Source organism: Colobus angolensis, unplaced genomic scaffold, assembly GCF_000951035.1.
Source record: "Colobus angolensis palliatus isolate OR3802 unplaced genomic scaffold, Cang.pa_1.0 Scaffold428, whole genome shotgun sequence".
NCBI lineage: Eukaryota > Metazoa > Chordata > Mammalia > Primates > Cercopithecidae > Colobus > Colobus angolensis.
The window spans coordinates 519294-542083 of NW_012117688.1; the positions used below are offsets into that span (position 1 = coordinate 519294).

The window sequence follows — 22790 nt, forward strand, 5'->3', positions numbered from 1 at the left end:
CAAGACGGGCCCGTCGGCCACCTAGCCAGCTCAGGCACCCGCTGCAGCCGTCGCTGCCTCCTCCCAGACCAGTCCCCATGGAGGAGATGGAAGAGGAGTTGAAATGCCCGGTATGCGGCTCCTTCTATCGGGAGCCCATCATCCTGCCCTGCTCTCACAATTTGTGCCAGGCGTGCGCCCGCAACATCCTGGTGCAGACCCCGGAGTCTGAGTCCCCCCAGAGCCGTCGGGCCTCGGGCTCCGGGGTCTCCGACTATGACTATCTCGACCTGGACAAGATGAGCCTATACAGCGAGGCGGACAGCGGCTATGGCTCCTACGGGGGTTTCGCCAGCGCCCCCACTACCCCGTGCCAGAAGTCCCCCAACGGCGTCCGCGTGTTTCCCCCGGCTATGCCGCCACCGGCCACCCACCTGTCACCGGCCCTGGCCCCGGTGCCCCGCAACTCCTGTATCACCTGCCCCCAGTGTCACCGCAGCCTCATCCTGGATGACCGGGGGCTCCGCGGCTTCCCCAAGAATCGCGTACTGGAAGGGGTAATTGACCGCTACCAACAGAGCAAAGCTGCGGCCCTCAAGTGCCAGCTCTGTGAGAAGGCGCCCAAGGAGGCCACCGTCATGTGCGAACAGTGCGATGTCTTCTACTGCGATCCGTGCCGCCTGCGCTGCCACCCGCCCCGGGGGCCCCTAGCCAAGCACCGCCTGGTGCCTCCGGCCCAGGGTCGTGTGAGCCGGAGGCTGAGCCCGCGCAAGGTCTCCACCTGCACAGACCACGAGCTGGAGAACCACAGCATGTACTGCGTGCAGTGCAAGATGCCCGTGTGCTACCAGTGCTTGGAGGAGGGCAAACACTCCAGCCACGAAGTCAAGGCTCTGGGGGCCATGTGGAAACTACATAAGGTGAGTCCTAAGAAAACCCACTCCTAACTCCCTGCGTCTTCGATCATCTGGTTTTGCAGCAGACGGTCCCCGTCTCTTGCGCACAGCGCATCCCAGTGGGGGCGCAATGCAGGTGCCTTCGATGTTTACCTCCCTGGTCTGGTGCATTGCAGGAGGCATGGGGGAATCTTAACCGGCGCACGGGGGACTTGAATGCCCCCACAGAGTTGTTGCGGGGATGCCTTAGAGCGGGTCTCTCGGGGCGCGCTGCCTGCGAGCGGGACGCAGGACGCCCCCTCTCCACGGCCGGTCTGTAGCCAGTGGCCACGGCCGGTGTGTTCGAAAGCACTGCGTAGCTGGGTAGAGCCGCGCCAGTGCCCGGGGCCGCTAGGCACGCTCGAGGGCAGGGCGGGCTGCGAACCCCCGGGGAGGGACTGGGGTGGGGGCGGTGAGGTCCCGCGGACGGCGGGAGTCTGTCGCTGCTGGATAGGCGGACCTGGTGAGGCACGGCGGAGGGTAGGGGAGACGCAGCGGGCGGAATACTAATGAGCCCGGCTGTGGGCCAGACCTGGCTCTGGAGCTGGAGAGAACGCAGGGTCCTGGTGCCACGTGCTCAAAAGACAGAGGGGAGAGGGCAGCCAGCGGTCTCCATGGCAACGCGACGTGCAGACTTGGGCCGGAACCCTTTTGGAGTTGGGACCTGGGACTAGAGTGTCAGGACCGGAATTTGTGCAGTCGCGGACTGGAAGCCAAAGTGCATCTCCTAGGGAAACCTCCTCCTCCCAACTACACACACACCCACTTCTCCAGAATTCAACCCCTTTCCTCTCAGTAGTTATATGTGCAAATATGTGCAAACTTTGGGACACCTGTTACCAGATTTATCTTTCCAATCTCTTTTGATGATATTTCCACATGGCTAGACACCAAGAGGCTTTAGCAACATGTTAGGTCGTGCCACTCCTCTGTTCAAAACCCTCCAATTGTTCCTACGCTTCTCAGCCTGTCCTTGGAATGGTCTGTGAGGACCTACATGACCTCTTTTCCATTTTGACCCCCTCGACCTCATTGCCTTCCACTTACTCCCTCTGCTCCAGCCACACTGCTTCTTACTGTTCCTCAAGTGACGCCAGGCACCTCCCCACCCCAGGGCCTTTGCATTTGGTGTTCATTCAGCCTGAAGCTCTCTTCCCCAGTTACCTGACATCCGAATGAGTCACTTACTTGCATCCTTCAGCTCTTTGCTCAGGTATCATCTTTACAGCGCCACCCACCCAGACAGCCGCTAGTTCCCTTTCAGCTTTGGTTTCCTCAGTAGTATTTATCCCTGTGTGGCATGCTATATATTTTAATTATGTTATTTTTGTATTTATCTATTGCTGCCTGTGCACGCACAGACATAAACGAAATAAGCCTCATGAGGAAGATCCTTATAATATGCCCACACTGCTTAGAAGGAAGGGAGCCACTCTTGAAGAGATGTGCTTGAATTTGCTTTTCATTTTTTTAAATGACCCATTTAGTTGGGGCTGTGGAGTGCAGGGCAGGGATTCAGGATGATTGGAAGGAGCTTTTCTTTACATCACTGAGTTGCATACCCAAGGATGAGATAAAGCAGTGAAGATGGTGCCCAGGCCTCAGCTGTGGCCTGGCTTGGTCTCCCAAAATACCTTGGAGACTAGAAAGGGTAGCTTTTGCAAGTGGCCAACCCTGGAGTTAAGACTGGAACATTGATATTTTGTTTACAGCAAGGAAAAAAGTCGTTGATTTTCAGCAATCAGTGAAAGTTTTCTCAACTCCTTAACCCAGTTGAATATGATCCATGTTTACAGTCATTCTATTCTCACATGTAACCTATTCAATCATATTAGTACTGATGGAGATTTCATTTAGCACAAATTGAAGCCTAACTGGGCACACACCACTGTTTTCAGAACAGTTGAATTTAAATTTTTGAAAATGACGTTTAATTTCGAAAGTTTTCAAAACTTGAGTTCACAGCCAGTTTTTTATTCATATTTTGATTTCACTTTTAAACTGCTAATTATAGTCCATCTTAAATTGCCCTACAAAGTATCCTTGGAACTAAAAAACGAATCACTCTGTCTGGAAAAAGAATTTAGAGTCACAAGCTAATTAGAATGGGTAAACCACAACATTATTATTTTTCTATGATGAGCCTATCCTTGATCTATTAAGACCAAAAGAAACATTTAAATCTCTGTCAAGCCCCTTGTCAATTTGAAATGTTAAATCATTTGTTTTATTGGCAATAGAAATTATGAGTAGACAGACACTGGTGCTGCCTGAGTTGAAATTTAGATACCTACCTACCGAAAAAGAATGTTAAAATCCTTGAGACATGACGTAAGTAGGCTAGAAGACCATTTATTCTCTGATCTTTTGCACATTTTTTCCAAAACAGTAAGTACACATAATTTTTGTTCAGTCAATATGAGGATTACTAAACTGCCAAGAAAAAAATAAGACAGAAGGATGACATATTTTAACATTCACTTGTCATCTGTTAGATGAACAACAAACATTACTCCCCCACCTTATTTACTTAATAAGGAAGTTAATGTGTTAGCAGCCAGTTTTCTTATATAGTTTATGTTTTAGTTAATGGTACTTCTATCTCCACAAAAATTCACGGTTCAGAATTTCTATGCCCTGCAAAAAGAGGACAGCAAAGAATTATACTAACTATACTAATAGGACAAAAAAGAATTATACTAACTGCCCAAAGTTGGGCAGTTAGTTATCAACACAGGTTATTACTAGACCTGAAAAGTTTTCATTCATATTCTATCATATTAGTCATTTCCACTGATAAAGCAAGTCCTGCAGAGAAGTATTTCCCACAGGCGTAAATCATCATCTTACACACTCAAGATATAGTAAAATGACTGAAGTTTATTTTTAAAGTGGTATTAAAAACATCTGGTTGAAATTCACTAGTTTTCAACTGGCCAGATTAAAATGATTTTCAGATATTTGTGGCCTTCAAAAATCCATGAAAAATAATAACACATGAATAATAATAATAATACTGGTCTTATAAGTCAAATATTTGGTAGCAGTTTTTATTTAGTATCAGTACTTGCTATATTCTTTTATTCAACTTAACTCGTTAAAAGAATTATAACACCAAAAAAGTGATTTTGTAGATACTTTAAAACGGACAATTGAAACCACTACTATTACTTTGTGATTTTAAGGAGTTCACATTCGTAAATCCTGATATTATCCTTGAATTCCTGGTGTTTCAATAGTCAGTGAATCAGGGCTAGGCGCAGTGAATCACGCCTGTAATCCCAGCACTTTGGGAGGCCGAGGCGGACAGATCTCTTGAGGCCAGGAGTTTAAGACCAGCCTGGCCAGCATGTTGAGACCCCATCTCCACTGAAAATACAAAAATTAACTGGGCATGGTGGCGCATGCCTGTAGTCCTAGCTACCTGGGTGGCTGAGGCAGGAGAATTGCTTGAACCTGGGAGGCGGAGGTTGCAGTGAGACGAGATCTCACCACTGCTCACTAGCCTAGGTGACAGAGTGAGACTGTCTCAAAATAAAAAAAAAGAAGTCACTGAATCAGTAATATAATTGTAATGATCCTTTTGTGTTCATGCTACTGAGCAAAGATTTTCTTTTCCTTTCTATTCTAAACACTATTCATTCTTAATCTTGTCTCAGATGTTATTTTTCTCTTACCTTTGTTTTTATAAATGAAAATGTGCAATTTACACAGTATTTTAAAATAAACTGTCAGTTAATATGTCTTCAATTCCAAAATATTCTGGAAAAAAATATCTGCTTAGCTTTATGGTGGCATCTCATTAAAGATTTATGTAGCAAAATGTGTTATATAATGCCACTAAAATGATATTCAGTTAACTATATGTCAGCAGTAAACACAGTATAGTCTATATATTCCTGTGGTAAATGTAACAGGCAGCATATGTTCATGTTTTTACATTTCTTTTGTACAATTAGAACATTCTGTGTGCCATGTAAACATTTTTACAGATATTAAAGAAAATGTTACAGAGAAGACAGTTATTCCTTTTTGTACCCAGGCCTAATGGAAATAACTAGATAACAGGAGATCCAAGTTCTAGAACCGATGCTGCCACTTACTTGCAGGAAACTTCTTGCAAGTATCATCACCTGTCCGTACTTCCCACCTACAAAGATGTAAGGGAGTTAAAACTATATTTGTGAAAGGATTTTGGTAAGGTAATTTAAATGTTTATAATTTACTATTTCAGTTCAACACAACCATAAACTATTCATGTAAAACAGAAGTCAGTGTCTCACCAGTCAACAATTACTACGTAAAAATCTCATCCCCCAACTTGGGGTGCTTTTCTGGATCCTTTCAGAGCATAGGGTACAGTCCAAAGCTGCTCTGAAAGGTGGCCTAAAAGAGTGAGCCTTTTCCTCATGGGTCCAGAGAGAATATTCAGTTGAATTAAGCTCGAGAAATAAGAATACTATACAAAGATTTATATATTAAACAAAAGTATTCTGTTTCTCTATAAGAAAGCTAGAATAGCTGTTAAGGCTTAGTTTTTTTCATATTCTCCAATAAAGATATTGTTGCCAGTTTAAAGTAGCAGAAATTGTTTCTCCTGTATATGGCATGAAAAGATGCTATTAATTGGAATTTCAGGTCAAATCACAGTTTGCATAAAGTAAGAGACAATTATCACAGCCATCTGTTCTTTTGTAATGAGAATAATGTACAGGGAACATTTGTCCTTACCATCAGTATAATACATTGCACTTTCCTCACCTAAACAAGTTGATGGACTTTTCAAAGTGTGTATATGCATATACAACTTAACTTTGGCATAGAGAAGGATAGAAGAACCTATTACAAGATAAATGTTTAAGAAACCAAATAGTTATAAATAAATATCATTTTTTATCAGTTTTATCAGGGATTATTCATTGAAAGGATCAGAAACCCACTTAGGTGATCTCAGAGGATTTCATGGGAACTGAAATAAAATCAACTCACCAGAAGAATGGAACTATAAAGCTAGAAACTAAGTTCACTCTCTGTATCAGTCAAGTTGGACTATGCTCCAGTAACAAATCTTTGAATCTCAGTTAATTATAATAGCATCTAATTTCTTACTTACTCATGTTAGTGTCCACTGAGAGTCTTTTTTTTTTTTTTTTTTTTTGCTTTAGCTTGTTTGTGTTGGTTTCCTGCCACTTGCAACCAAGAAGTCCTGACTTACAAAAGCATATGAATTAACACATGTAAATGCTTTATTTGAAGATTCTAATTTTTATTCATCCTAGATATTGTCTTTAGAATATTTTGCTTAGAAGGCTGCATTCTGATGCCATAAATACAAATAGAGGGGCAGTTTTTGATTCAATGAAGCAAAAATCATATCATATTCAATGCTATCTACCCATTCATCACTGGGTAGCTTTTATTAGCCGTTTGGTTGTTTTCTTCAGCCATTTTTATTGTGAGGTTGTTCACAAAGAGGCCGAAGAGAATTTTTTTTTTTTTTTAACCAACTCGAAATTACTCCGTGTATGTGGTGATGACACTTTTAAGAAAATTAGGCCAGACCGGGAGGTTCTGAAATCGAACTTCTGCCAATAATTGATTTGTTTGTTTTCAAAGGCAAGAAAACCTCTGAAGATATGTATCAGCACTCCACGATTCTTTTTGTTTTATCTATACTCTAGGTCAGCATTTCTCAAACTCTGCTTCCACAAATTTTCCATAGTTAAATAAGTTTGAGACTCTCCATTCTGAATAGGCTGCTGGTAGTTCACATTGTACATTGTATCAACACACCTGTATATACACATCCTGCAGCAAACAAAGCCACTTGATTCAATGTAGCATTTTCCAAATTTGTCCAACTTTGGAAACTCCCTTAGAGTGCCACACAAGTTTGGAGAACACTAGTTCAGGCAGTTATTAGTGAATAAGTTAGTAAGTAATTGTTATTCGTTTCTTGTCTGTGTAGATTAGAATACCTAAAACTATGTCTGCAGCAAACCTATGCTCACATCTTAAATCTTGCTTTAATTCTTAAAGCGAATGTTAAAAGTTAAATTTATTTTATTTTTTAAACATTGAAAATCAAAGGGGTAAAAATAATTAACATAAGTTTTGTAGTATTTATATGTATGGACTGGAATACATGTTGTCCCCCTTTCTATTGTAAATAACAAAAAATGATTTTAGGCATGAGGAATAATAATGTAATATAATAAAAAAATCACTTCATTCTACTTTAGACTACTTTTAGGTCTTGTATACATGATACCAAATGACTGGTCTAATTGAGTTTTTCATTAATCTGTGGTAGATAAAAATAGATTGTTTTAAAGATACTTTTGATAAGCAGAAAAAGACAATATTAAAAGCTTAAAACTTTAATATTGCTCTGGGGACAACATAGCATAACAACTTATGAAGGTAAATGCTTGTTTAACACATTCCAGGTTTTCCTAATATTTTTATATTGACATTTGGGGTCAATTTTTAACCTTAGAACAAGAGTTATCTATAGAATGGCCACCACAGTGTACCTACACTGTCAAAGACCATCTAGGTTTTGTTAAGCAGCATATCTAATTCAGCCCAAAGGACATCTCAAAGCCAAAATCATTCCCCTGTGCTGTTCTCACAACCCTAAACTGGGCCCCTATCCTAAACTGAGAACTAACTCCAAGTGAGATTACCCAAGAAAACCCGAGCAAAATATATTTAACAGCAGGTTTTCTTTTTTTCTAACTGCATCTGTGTCAGGGAAATCATCATGACATCATTTCACTTTTGTTTGGCCCTGGTTTTGCCTTCTTTTTAAACTATCCAGGCCTAAAGTGCAGCATGTTGGCCATGGGTCTAGTCACAGTCCCATCTGCCCGCTTAGCTACCTTCTCCTTGACACCCTCTGACCTTCTCCATAGAGCCCCTCCCTTCCTGTCCACTAGGCTTGCCCTCCCCCAGTTTCTTAGACCAGACCTTCAGTTCACCAGACCAACTAACCTGGCCACACTCAGTTGAGATGAGTCAGCTTCCACAGCTGACCAGACCAGCCTGCCAATGGGGAATCTGATGCTGCTACCCTACCCACCAGAATTACACCTGCACCAGCAATGCCCGCTACCTCCCCCCACCCCAGCTGTGTTTAATTGCAGACACTCTTTTATTAAATAACTGTAGAGAGGGAGTTTTCTTCATTTTGGCTGATTCAGTTTAAGCTGAAAAAGCAATAAAACTTTTTTTGAGTGTCTAGTCATGAATAAATAAACATCATTTACTCCCCCGCCCCGCCAGTCCTCAACACGCCTGTCTCAAGAAACTTATCCACTCCACGGTTTCAATTCCTGTTTGTACCTGATTATCTAAAACAGGTCTGTTCATCTCAATCCCCTTCCTCTTCACAGTTTGGTCCCAGACTCTCTTCCCAGCCCTATCACCTGTTCTCCTCACCCTCCTCCATAGCGTCCATATCTGTGCTCTAACCCTGAGCATCTTGCCACTGTATTATAACTGCTTCTGTGAGAAATCTTCCACTGAACCCTACAAAGTGCCATAGACTGTCTCTTATCTATCTTCTTTTGCTCTGTTTCTGTACTTAGTAGAAGTTAAATAAAGGTTGGTTCAATGGAGAAAATAATCAGTAGAGGAAGACTAATAACTAGCAATATAACCCGGTATTTCAAATTTCTCAAATTAGCCTGACAGTAATCATTAAATTTGAAAACCTATATTTTATACTTTTTGCTAAAATGTGCTGGGCATTTACTACATGCCAGGCACTGCTCTAAGATTTTTACAGCATTTTCTCATTTAATCTTCATAATCCACACATCTTCCTGTGAGAAAACTGGGACACAGGAAGATTATGAAGTCACACCCATTGTAATTGGCAGGGTCAGGGTTTGAATCCTGGCTGTCTGACTCTACAGCTCACATGTTTAACTGCTGTTCTGTTCTACTTTCTGATAAGCCCAGGAAGTATACCTATAAAGCACAGTTTTATGAACTTACAAAAACTTCAATGACATAACAGATAGCTGGACTCCTTCAGTTCTCATGTATGAAAATTACTGAGAAATTGAGTCATTTTTCTCCCAAGATTCCTTGTGACAAAATAAATTTAGAAAAGAAATTCTGGTGCAGAAGGAAAGAGGTGACAAGTATGTTGAATATTCCACAGACCAGATCATCGGAGGTACAGGCCTAATTACCTTGTAGGGGGTTCATTCTGCCTGTCTGTCAGAACTAAGTAACAAGTAGGCAGTAAGATTCTACCAGCTCAGCCATGGAGCGTTCTCCTTCTTCTAACAAAATAATGCATCTCAACATTTACATATATAAAAACCACAAACGGATAAGTAGATATTAATAATTACAGACAAAAAAATCCCATAAACTAATACGTAGATTTTCAAAATAACAGTCCATAGGTATTAAGTATCTTTATTTCTACAGATCTAAACATTTATAAGTCCATTTTTGAAAACACAAAATATGTTTAAATCTGTAAGCAAGTATCTGTTTATTTTCAGTTTTTTCTTGTACCTTTTGCCGATGTGGTTAAGAGAAAATATGCGTATTCCAGTTCAGAATAGAAAGCTGATCCAGCTTTCACTGTAAGTATAAAAAGGAATATGTGAACTAGAAGAGGATATTGTTTAAGAATGGATTTAAACACTGCCAAATAAAATTGTTTTTCATAAGCCTTGCACAGAAGCAGAACTGTGTGTTTTATACTAACAGTTCTGATCAAAGAAGAAACTGTTCCTTTTAAAGAGCTGGCTTTGGAAATAGAAACATTGTTCTTTGGTGCGGGAATAGCCACCTTCTGTCAGGAGTACACGTAGATGGCTAATTCTCATCCACCGCTGATTTATTCATGCGACGCTGACTTTCTAGCTGGGAAGCATCATTTCAGCTTTATTGAGGTTTTTGCTCATCTCCTCTTACTCTTACTTTGCTTGCAGCCTGCACTTTAAGAAGTAACTGTGTGGCACCAAATATTCATCACTCACTCCTATGGTCCAGGAGAGCCTGAGAGAATAACACTGTTCTGGCCTGCACTCTCTGTCAGTCTAAGGCATTATTAGTCTCTGAACAAAGCAGTTTGCAGAGAGGAGTAAATGACAATATGGGGAATTAAACACTTTCTGTCTAGAGCAGGTCTTTATAACAGGCTTTGTGATTTTGTAGGGAGCAAATTCTTGGATGGTCAAATATACACAGACTCAACTGTAAGCCCAACTCATCCAAAGCCATATGACTCTATGACATAGTCTACCTCTTTTGATTGTCTGTGCTTAGTTTCTTTTCATCAGTGCAAATACTCAACAGCTTATTTTACTACAGATATGTATAGTCCATTCCCTAGCACTGCTGATATTTATGCAATCATGAAGCACATCAATTAATAAAACTAATAAAATGGTGTCACTTATGCTGTCCCATTATCTTGGAATAATGTTATCCCAAGACCATTAGTCACATAAAATCATATGTAAAACTGGACATTCATCCAATCTAGTAAGTCTAACATGGCACAGATAAATCTATGGTGCTTTTAACAAACAGTTATTATTGATTTTATTGACCACCAGTCATCTAGCCAAGACTTAGCAAGGAAATACGATAAACAGCTTTCAGCATATAATCAATGCAGTATGAAGCTAAATGATGTTTACACACTACCTTGTGTCATCTGGCTACCTTCTGCCATTATGGAAGTGAATCTATCCTGGATGGAACTAAAACATTATTCAGTATTAAATGGAATTTTCTCCACTTTTTACTTTAAGGATCAAGAAATATGGAATATAGAAACTTGTGTGAACCCTGAATTTCCAGACTGGCCTCACCAAGCTCAATAAGCAAGGATTCAAAAATGGCACATTTACACCTGAACTAGGACATGGATTTCTGGTTGCTCTGGTCACTACGTATTTTTAAAAGTGTGGGAAAAGTTTGAATTGATAGTAAGCTCTTGCTATTTAGATATAAAGACTCTTACTAAAAGTGTTAGTATTAATTGTCAAATCAGTACATAAATATTTCACATATATTTTTAAATACTGTCAAGCTAAAAAGGAAATGAATGCTTCTAGCATTTAGAATATCCTCAATTCTTGTTTACTTGCCATTCATTATTTGATGTGATATTAACACAACTTTTTGAGATTGCTATTATTATTTTCAAGGGGTTGATTGATGGCCTAGAATCATATAGCTTGAAAAAGGCAGGGCTTGAACCTAGGCCCTGTTTAACTTTTAAGTCCATTGTACCACACTAAATACTATTTTGGTTAAAATGTATTTCAAAATGTCAGAAGTTCACATTTTTTGTTATTGAAGTCATAGCCATTAATCAAACATTTTGCATTGAACCCTAAGCTCGCTGGCATCTCCACTTGGATATGTTTCTCAACTCCCTCACATTCAGGATGCCCAGATCTGAATTCATCGTCTCTCCCCATTTTGTAACTCAAAGATTTCCTTCTCCTACTTTTTGACTAGGAATCAATGAATGCAAGCATTTTAACTCCACAGACGTGTGAAGAATGTTGCTGCAAAGTATTTTAAAACTAGAGATCTCGGCTGGGCATGGTACCTCACGCCTGTAATCGCAGTGCTTTGGGAGGCTGAGGCGGAAGAAGTTTGAGACCAGCCTGGGCAACATACTGAGACCTGGTCCGTAAAAACAATTTTTTTTAATTAGCTGGGCATGGTGGCGCATGCCTGTAGTCCCAGCTGCTGAGGGTCCTCCTGAGGCAGGAGGATCACTTGAGCCCAGGAGTTCGATATTACAGTGAGCCATGATTACACCAATGCACTGCAGCCTGGGTGACAAAGTGAGACCCTGTCTCTAGATAAATTAATTAATTAATTTAAAAACTAAGGATTTCAAATAAACTACATAAACCCCACACATATTTCAAAACCTTGGTATTAGAAAACTAGACAAAGATTCACTTCATGAAGAGAAGTATCAAGTTCTAGTCTATGATCTAAGTAATTTCTATGTGATAAGGGAGGGAATTCCCACAACTCTATGAGGCAAGAACCATTACTATTCTCATTTTACAGATGAGGAAACTGAGACTAAGAAACTAAGAAACCCAAAGTCACAGTTCCGAAGTGCCAAGACCAAGCTTTCCCCTGAAAGAGCCAGACTCCATATTCTGTGTCTTAACCACTATACCCACCATTACTGCACAGAAGAGATGCTACATATAGCTTGGTCACACTCCTCCTGACAAAGTTGAGGTTGCTTGCTCCTATGTGGGGACTGCATGTCACTTTTTTTTTTTTTTTTGGAGATGTAACTCACATACCATAAAATTTACCTTTTTAAAGTGTGTAATTCAATAGTTTTTATTAGATTCATTCACAGAGTTGTGCAACCAGTACAGAATCTAATTCCAGAATATTTTTATCATCCCAAAAAGAAACCTCAACTATTAAGTCACCACTCAACCCCCACAACTCCTGGCAACCACTAGTGTACTTTCTGACTCTGTGGATTTGTGTAATCAGGGTATTTCATATAAATGAAATCATAAAATATGTGGCCTTTTGCATCTGGCTTCTTTTACTTCACGTAATGTTTTTAAAGTTCATCCACCTCGTAGCATGCCTCAGTACATCATTCTTTTTTATGACTAATTATCCTATAATAATATCCTATTGTATTGGATATAGCACATTTTGTTTATCCATTCATCAGTTGATGGACATTTGGGTTACTTCCACTTTTTGGCTATTATTAATAATGCTGCTATGAGCATTCACATACAAGTTTTTATGTGGTCACGTTTTCAATTACCTTGAGTATGGTGATATAGTAAAAAATACGTTTGGTCTTTGTCCTTGGTTCCTGGCTCAGAGCTCCTAAAACCGTTGGAATTTCCTGAGTTAGAAGTGTCTTTTGACCAGAGGTGATCAGGGTCGGCCCCCACGTCGCTTCAGGATGGGGGCTGGTCACCGGGAGGTCCAAATGTGAACTTTTTTTTTTTTTTTTTTTTTTTTGAGACGGAATCTCGCTCTGTCGCCCGGGCTGGAGTGCAGTGGCTGGATCTCAGCTCACTGCAAGCTCCGCCTCCCGGGTTTACGCCATTCTCCTGCCTCAGCCTCCCGAGTAGCTGGGACTACAGGCGCCCGCCACCTCGCCCGGCTAGTTTTTTGTATTTTTTTAGTAGAGACGGGATTTCACCGTGTTAGCCAGGATGGTCTCGATCTACTGACCTCGTGATCCGGCCGTCTCGGCCTCCCAAAGTGCTGGGATCACAGGCTTGAGCCACCGCGCCCGGCCCAAATGTGAACTCTTGCATTTCTCTAACGACTAATGATGTTGAGAATCTTTTGGTCACCGGAAAGACCAAATATGAGCTCTAAAGCACCACCCACTGACCTCTGACCCCTAGGGCAGAGAGGGTGGCTGGAGATTGAGTTCTATAAAAACTCTTTAACAACAAGATTTGGAAAGTTTCCAGGTTAGACAACACGTGGAGGTGCTGGGAGAGTGGCACACGGAGAGGATGTGGAAGTGCCACCCTTCCCCCAGTACCTTACTCTATGCATCTCTACCATTTAGCTGTTCCTGAGTTGTATCCTCTGTGATAAACCAGTAAATATAAGTAAAGTGTTCTCCTGAGTTCTGTGAGTCATTGTAGTGAATTATCAAACCTGAGAAGGGGATGATCCAAGGTTGCAATCAAGTCAGAAAGAAGTTCAGGTAGCCTGGGGACCCAGGACTTGCACCTGGAATCTGAAGTGAGGGCAATCCTGTGGGACTGATCCTTTAAAGCTGTGGAATCTAACTCTGGTAGTTTGTGTCAGAATAGGATTGAATTGCAGGATGCCTACTGGTGTCAGAGAATTGGAGTCACTGAAGTACATATCTAGGAGTGGAATTGTTGAGTCATACACTAACTTCATGTTTAAAAATTTGAGACCAGCTGTTTTCCAAAGAAGCTGTACCATCTTACATCCCCACCAGCACTGTATGAGTGTTCCAATTTCTCTACATCCTCAGTAACACTTGTAATTGTCTGTCCTTTTTATTATAGCCATTCTAGTGGATGTGAGGTGAAGTCTTGTGGTTTTGATTTGCATTTCTCTAATGACTAGTGATGTTGAGAATCTTTTCATGTGCTCATTGACTATGTTGTGTCTTTTTTAACAGAAATGTCTATTTAAAGTCTTTGCTGTCATTTAATTGGGTTGTCTTTCTTTTATTGTTGAGTTATGAGAGTTCTTTATGCTGGATACTTACTCACTTTTAAAATGGAAGAGACATAGGTGTGAGCCTCTCAATTCTCAGACACTCACAGGAGGGAAAAAGCAGATGTAGACCTGCATGGGAGGAAATCTTATCAAGACTGGCCTATGAGGACCTACTGCAAATTATTTGCATCATACCTCAAAATAAGCCAATTCTGAGACAGAACTTGGATAAAGTCCATCTAGATTGGCTTTGACAAACAGGAAACATGGAAAAGTCCAAAAACAGGAGGAGGAAATCATTTCTTTATCAAGGTCCCTGGATATAGCAGCTGTTCCTCATCCTCCTTACCCAACTTCCACTTCTCCTGGCTTTGGAAATGGAGTCTACCTCAGTATAATATCATGAGGTTCTTGTGGTCTATGACTCTTGTTACTAAGGGTTACCATGGCAGTATTCCAAAAAGTCACTTCCAGGTGTCAAAAAGGTGAGTTCTTCCCCTAAATTTGAGAGTTATAAATGGATAGAATTGGGACACTGGATCTTGAAGATCATTTACTCAACCCTCTTCAAAGTTAGAAAAATCCCAGAACATTAAATCATCCAAATGATACAGTACATATTGCCGAAAAATCTTTTTTTATTATTATTTACGTTAAGAATTCTGAACATCCAAAGACCGATTTTTTAGTTGTTTCTCTGTGTGTGTACATGTATGTCTATGTGTGTGTGCCTGTGTGTGTTCAATGAAGCTCAGTTGAAACACCTATTCTCCCTTTTGGGGACTCTTCCATGCCCTCAGATACGCATAATCACATTTTTTTCTATATTCCACATTACAACTATCAAAGTTTACATTGACTTTGTTTTCTCTCTTTAAGGGGACATTATATATGTCTATACTATTACATGAATTTTCCCTTATTATAAGTAATATATTCTCTTTTTTAACATTGGCTTTCGATAGACATTACCTTTGCCCCAAAGATCAATCTGTTGATAGAAGTTCCCACATGAGTCTAGAAAAGAAAAAAACAATTGTTGATGTTAAGTTTTGCTATGCCTCTCACACAGAAAACACATAGCAGTATGACTGTCCCCTTGGATTGGCTGTCTAGTTGGCTCCTGCCCTAGCAAAAAGCACAAAAGAAGTTTCTGGGATGAGACAAAATTCTCCCCTCCCCATTCATTTGCACTACTTGCTAGCTTTTTTGGCATCTTACCACTACCACTCTCCACTCCTTCCTTCTCCCTCCGTAGTCTCCTGTGTATCTTCTAGTTTCTTCCTTCCTGTCTGCAAGCATGGCTTTGGTTCCAAGGTATGTGACTTCCCTCCTGGTCATCTCTATGGCTTGTTCTGACCATCTAGCTCTAAGTCGTTGACCACAAACTGAGGAAGTCTCTCTCTACCTAGCCCACTTGGTGTGTGCACCCTTTACTCCAGCCTGACATTGACTTGCCCAGCCCTGGCGTCATTCCCAGTGAAGATCCCAGTGCTGACAGTTCCTTGAATTATACCTCATGTGTAGCAGCTTTAGGGCTGGCACTGATCCTAACAATAGATTATTGTAATGCACTTGCCCAATAACCTGTAATGTTAAAATAAGATTACAACATACACATCTGGGCTATATAAAAAATGCACTCACATAATTCTTTTCTTTTGAAACATGCCATAAAATGATTAAACTATATGTAAACACAGAATCCATTGACATATAGCCAACATGGAAATGAAATAGGTCAGATACTTAGTAGAACCTGGAAGTTCTACTTACATTGAGGGCAGAAGCAAAGAATAATTTATAAATTCTATCTGTAAAACAGGGAAGGAGTGAATTAGTAGGTCACAGATTATTATTCAATTTGGAGACTAGCCAAAGATTGGCTAATTATTCTCTTCTGAGTGGAGCCAAATAGTTCAATTATTATTACAGTTTCACTTTCTACAGTCCTCTATTCCCTTTTATGAGAACAAAGTCATCAATTTTCCATGCACATTATTTAATTTGCATGTTATGATGGCTTTTGGATTAGTGCCTATTATTAAGTTTTCTGAAACTATATGTACAAAAGACTATTGTGAAAGTGCCATCAAAAATCAAACGAGCATTTTTATTTTGTTTTACTTTAAAATAAATTGTATTGTGCATATTTGAGGTTTACAACATGATGTTATGGGATACAGATAGAAAAATGGTTACTATAGTAAAGCAGACTAACATATCTATCATCTCACATAGTTACTTTTTTGTGCGTGACAAGAGTGGCTAAAATCTACTTCTTTAACAAAAATCCCTAATACAATACAATATTATTAACTACAGTCCTCATGTTATACATTCGATCTCTAGGCCTGTTTCTCCTACATATCTCCTCCTTTGAATTATCGGACCTACATCTCCCTCATTTTCTCCCCACCGTGGTAACCACTATTTTATTCTCTATCTCTGTATATTAGTATCTTAAAAAAGTAATATCATACAGTATCATTGTATGTTGTACAGTAAACATCATACAATATTTTTCTGTCTGTGTCTGGCTTACTTCGCATAGCATAATTTCCTCATTTACTTAGCATAAGCCACGTTGTGGCAAGTGGCAGGATCTTCTTCTTTTTTAGGGCTGAATGACATTCCATTGTGTATATATGTATTTATATATATATATACATACCATATTTTCTTTATCTGTTTGTCTGTTGGTGTACACTTAGGTTGTTTCCATATCTTGGCTATTGTGAATCCAAGAGTGTTTTTGGAGAAATTATTTAATTAGTATATCTGAAAAGATTTCTGTAAAATTTGTGTAAATACTGGATTTGAAAATTAATTTCATTTAGTATTTGTTCATATCTCATAATTTTCTTTAGGTATTAAATTGTATTTATCAGTGGCACAATATACCCACTACATTTCTTCCTGTCCTACTGTTCTTTTATCTTCCCAGCCGTGTTAACGAATTTAGAAGATCCGTATTTAGAGCTCCATCCTCACTGTAACTATCTCAAGGCCTGACATAGGCTGAGTGAGGCCCTTACTGTTGCTGATTCAAGTTCAGGATACTGGTGATTAGACCACTGGCTCATCTGATAAGACCATTGATGAGACCATGAGCTGTTCAACGGCACAGAGCTTCAGGTTTACTTGGTTGCTCAATTGGGACGTTCACACAGTGAGGGAGATTTCTAGTTTGATTGCATAACCAAAATGCTTTTATATGCCCAGAAAGAAGAATGGATAATTGTTACACAGATAATGGTGTGTGACTATTGTAATTACATGATGCCTCTGAGACGAACTGGTTTTTATAATGTATTGAAACCAAGGTATGGAACAGCTGTTGCTGGAAGAAGACTTCCTGTTTGAACTATGCTGTGAGATGTGATTTCGTATCAGTGTCTTTTCCACCAGGAATGTTGATTTAACTGGGAGACTCATTGGAATTGGTTTAGGACAGCTGGGAGTGGTGACTCATGCCTGTAATCCCAGCACTTTGGAAGGCCGAGGCAGGCAGATCACCTGAGGACAGGAGTTCGAGACCAGCCTAGTCAACATGGCGAAACCCTGTCTCTACTAAATATACAAAAATTAGCCGGGCATGGTGGTGTGCACCTGTAATCCCAGCTACTCGGGGAGGGTGAGGCAGGAGAATTGCTTGAACCCAGGAGGCAGAGGTTGCAGTGAGCCAAGATTGCGACACTGCACTCCACCCTCGGCAACAGAGCAAGACTCTGTCTCAAAAAAAAAAAAAAAAAAAAGAATCGGAGGTGAGACTGAGGGCCAGGAATAAAGTTTGACAGCTCATGGTCACCTTACCTCAAACCTTAAAACACCCTATCTTGGCCACTGTGTCACCTGTGAGAAACATGAGGCTGCATCCTCCCAGCTCCTAAAAACAGTTGAATCAGTAGCCAAATCAGTGCTTGTTGGCTGACTGCAAATGATGACAAGCATTTTGACACTGTACATAAGTTAGGAGAATTCAAGATGCACAGCAGAAATTCGAGTTAACAGACAATAAAGTAGGAGAAACAGGAAATAGAATGAGCATGGCAGAGAGGGCTTAACCAGTCTCTATTAAGCTATTTATAGCGTGCGCTAAAATGAGAGTTGGAGCCAAAGGACTAGAGTGCTTCTGAAGAGGCCATCTCCTAATAAAACCATAGTGGGGACTGCTCAAAGGGCATTTGGCAGTTTATTGCTATAAGGTCAGGAAAACTAGATTCTGTTCCAGGGTCTACTGCTATTCAGGCAACACAATTGAGGGCTTAGGAATAGGGACCTGTATCGCGTAGGGGGACGGACAATGGTAAGCTGTGAACTTGGGTTAGTTGCTTGACCTCTCTGTGCTTTAGTTTTCTCATCTGGAAAATTGAGATAATCAGACCATCCATCAAGGATTTTTGCAAGGATGAAAGGAATGATAGACACAAAGCCCTTAAAACAGCCTGGCCAGAATAACCTCCTAATTAATGTGAGTTTCTGGCACATGTTAAATGGCGCTAGCAATTTCTGACTAGACCCAGGGTGGTGATGAGGACTGGATGGCAGAATGAATGTATGAGAAAGTCTGTTGTAGTAAACCCAAGTTTTTACTATGATTCTGTATCTATACAGATAGAAGGGTACCTAAAGCATGGAGAGAGTGGCTGAAATGCTTATGGCTGCTTCACCTCACGTGTAGGTCCCTCCCCTGGGAACGAGGGAAAGTCAAGCAGCCAAAGACACAGTGCCTTTCACAGAGCAGGCAAAGATGAAGGAATGGAGGAAAGGAAGTCTGAGAGACAAAATCTCTAGCAAGGGGTTGACAGTCCCTTAGAGTCACCCCTCAACTTGAGGACCTATTATTCTTTGGAAAAGGGGGACCAGTACATTCTGAGAAAGAACCCAGGCTTTGGAGCCTGAAAACCTCAACTTCTTCCCCTTGAGTGTGTCTTTGGTCAGTTATTTATCCCGTCTGTACCTCGGTTTCCTCATCTGTGAAACAGGCAACACACCACCTCCTATAGTTATAGAGCAGAATCAATGAGATTGTCTTTGAAAAGTTGCCCAGTATTCACAGGTATTTAATAACAATAGCTTTTATTATTCAAAGGTCATTTAGCCATTTGTATTGGTGCTCCAGTACTCTTGTAGGTATTGGGAATACAGCAGTGGAAAAAAATTTTTAAATAATAAGTAAAAATGTGGGCCGGGCGCGGTGGCTCAAGCCTGTAATCCCAGCACTTTGGGAGGCCGAGACGGGCGGATCACGAGGTCAGGAGATCGAGACCATCCTGACTAACACGGTGAAACCCCGTCTCTACTAAAAAAAAAATACAAAAAACTAGCCGGGCGACGTGGTGGGCGCCTGTAGTCCCAGCTACTCGGGAGGCTGAGGCAGGAGAATGGCGTGAACCTGGGAGGCGGAGCTTGCAGTGAGCCAAGATCCGGCCACTGCACTACAGCCTGGGCGGCAGAGCGAGACTCTGTCTCAAAAAAAAAAAAAAAATAATAATAATAATAATAATAATAATAAGTAAAAATGTATTTAATGAAACATTTGTTGAATTCCTGTGTTCTCTGACACAGAGAACCCACAACAGATTTTTTGCATTCAGTGGGTTTTACACCAAACAAAGGCAGAAGTTGGGTTAGTGAGAAGGTGGCCAAGAGGAATGAGAAATTCAGATCGATCAGACCCATTCCCTGCCTTGGGAAGTTCTGAGAAGTAAAGTAGCTCAGGCATCCCCACTACCACTTTTAATTCCATTTTATTTCAAGGCCTTCTGACTCTCCCCTCTGGGAGTCTGCAAAGAATTCAGCCCGTAACTTCAAGGAGAGCAGGAAAAATAGGGAAAAAATGGTGGACAAGCAACAAGCTGCACAGCGGTGCTTCCAAAATGCAGCCCTCAGTGGATATGAGTTCCTGAAAACTTTGTGTAAACTAGATTGGATTTTAAATGTCCTAGAGATGTTTTTAATAAAAAAAAAAAACTTTGGTATATAATTTTCAAATATACCTACATGTTGCAAATCCACATTGCCTAGATTCCAGTACATCAACGAGTTACTAACAGGCTTTAAAACATTTTTTTAAGAAAAAGCAATAAACAAGAAAAAGAATTACATGAAATAATTATAAAGTACGTCCCAATTTCAGAAACATTAACATGGAGTAGGAGTGGGGGTGGGGCTCCATCAAGGAACCTAAAATGGCAGTGGCCAAATAGGGTAGACAAACTTGGAGATGCAGAGTTTGAGGCCTCTGTTTGGATCCTGTGCCTACCTCCTTGGGCGACCCACTTAACTCCTCTGCACCTCCAACTTCTCGTGTATAAAATAAGAATGCAGGATTACATATGAGAGCTAAGGTCCCAGTTAGCGGCAAGTTTAATTAGGATCTAAACTTACTGATGTTTCTCTGACTCAGTTCCTGACAAGAGTCTCTTTGGATAAAAATGTCCGCTGCCTGTTGCTTGTGCCTTTGTGAAGAGACACTTTAAATTCCCTCCTCTTTCAAGCTTCTCAGTTGGGGCTTGAACATTGTGAGATCAAAAGGAGATGAACCATGCAGCTGCAGCATCTTTCATTCCCCTTATTTTACCTGGGCCTTGGAAGTGCCCTGGGGGCTCCACAGCCCTCTTGGCCCCTTGAAAGAGGGAGGCAGAAAAGCACAGGGTGGAATGACAGCTAAGTGGAGAGAGGAGAACACACACTGACCAGCTTCGAGCTCTGCGGTGGAACAGCCCACGGGCGGGTCTCTGTAGGTCACATTCGTTGTCATTTCCTTGCCAGGAAAGAAAAGGGCAGGGTGGGGTGGAAGGGTCAAGGAGTAGTTAAAAGGCCATTTTAGACTATTTACTTCCTAAAATGAGAAATAAGATTTGATTGAGAGAGATGAAAGGTGAAAACAAAATGGGCGAATATGGGTAAATATGCTTGTGCCTTCTCATTCTGCAAGAGAGGGATTTTGAGGACTGAGTTGGGTTGTCAGCCTGGTCTGAAATTCCTTATCTCAGGGCAAGAGCCAGTTTGGTGCTAAACTTCTTGGGGGAAGAAAGTATTATTCATTTTAGATACCAAATTCTTCAATTTCAAGTGATTGTTAGATTTTTACATAGCATTATTTACATACTGTTATTATTATTTGAATTTGAATTTTTTTCCATTCCTTTTTTTTTTTTTTGTAGAGATGGAGTCTTGCTATGTTGCCCAGACTGGTCTTGAACTCCTGGGCTCAAGTGATCCTCCTGCCTCAGCCTCCCAAAGTGCTGGGATGACAGATGTGAGCCACCGCACCCAACTATTAGAGTTTTAAATGCAGATGTTTGGTTTCATTGTTATGATCGTTACTATTATTTAGTGGTTGTTTTGTTTTTGTCTCTCTCGCTCTTCAGTGGTGTGCTGGCAAACATGGAAAGCTCTGATTTGTAGCATTCTGCATGGCTGACTTCAGGCTACCTACCTGAGGTTGCTGGCCTTGAAGTCTGGATGTCCATACAAGCCAGTCCCAGCATACCAATGCTTGTTGTCAGTTCTTTGGCTTTATATCCGATGGGAGGAACTGCCAAATTGCAAGTTTTCTAAAATTATTTCTAAAATGATGTAAGCCTGCAGCTGCAAAAAACAACAAGAAAAGATATGTTACAGAAATTTTTAGTGAAGAAATCATGAATGTACATTTCAATGAGTTTCCACAAACTGACCACACCTGTGTAATTAGCAATAAATCAAAAAAACAGAATATCAGAATATCATCAGCCTCCAGAAGCCCCCTGCATGCTCCCTTCCAGTCCACAGCACCCATACCACACCCCTGCCAAGGATAGCCTTCTAGCAGCGTGGTAACTTTGCCTGTGTTTCTGTTTCATATAAATGTCATCATACAGTATGCACTTTTATGCATGTCTTCTCTTGCTCAAAGATATGTTTTTTGGATCCACTCATATTATTGCATATAGCTTTAGATCATTCTGTTGTATAATATTCCATTTTTATGAATGTTTCACAGTTTATCCATTCTGTCATTGGTGAGCCTTTTGGTAGTTTCCAGGTTTGAGCTACTAAGAGTAGTGCAGCTATAAACATTATAGCACCTGTCTTTTGGTACATAAATGTAAACATTTCTGTTGGTTGTGTCCCTAGGAGGGCAATCACTGGGTGCTCGGGTACACAAATGCTCTGTTAGTATATGCTGCAAAAGTTAGCAGATGATGGTGGTGCCATGGTACATCTCTCCCAGTAGTACTCCTCATTCTCACCAGCACTTGCTGTTATTTGCCTTTTCATTTTACCTATCCTGGCAGGTGTACAGTGGTATCACAGTGTTGTGATAACTAATGGTATTAAGCATGTGTTTATATTTTCTGGTCATTTGAATATCATCTTTGGTGTGGTATCTGCTAAGTCATTTACCCGCTTTTCCATTGAGTTGCCTGCCCTTTTAAACTCACTGTCTTTTAAATTTCTTCTTTATCCACAAATACAAACAAAAACAAAACCAAAAAAAACAAAAACCAACCTTAATTCTGAAATAAGCTGCCTTTTCCTTGTGGTTTTATCTTGAGAACCAGAGGTACTAATCAGAAACAGTTTATCACTTCTGCTTTCCCTTATAATTTTTTTCTCAGTGCAAATCGTCTCCTACACTGTACATTGCTCTCTATCAAATTGTTATCAGAT

At 40.6% G+C, this 22790-nt stretch overlaps 1 protein-coding gene and 1 long non-coding RNA gene across 3 annotated transcripts in view; one reads left to right on the forward strand and one right to left on the reverse strand.

Moving 5' to 3' along the window:
• Window positions 1-6: 6 nt before the first annotated feature.
• Window positions 7-22790, forward strand: part of TRIM9 (tripartite motif containing 9) — a 120019-nt gene continuing 97235 nt past the window's right edge. For both annotated transcript variants that reach the window (XM_011956876.1, XM_011956875.1), the window contains exon 1: window positions 7-899. In XM_011956876.1, coding sequence (XP_011812266.1) covers window positions 78-899 — 822 coding nt within the window. In that variant the 5' untranslated portion in view covers window positions 7-77. The remainder of the gene's footprint in view (window positions 900-22790) is intronic.
• Window positions 3777-5065, reverse strand: LOC105522378. Its single transcript, XR_001003432.1, has 2 exons — window positions 5018-5065; window positions 3777-4438 (listed from the first exon to the last, which is right to left on the reverse strand). It is a non-coding gene; the product is annotated as an uncharacterized LOC105522378 (long non-coding RNA).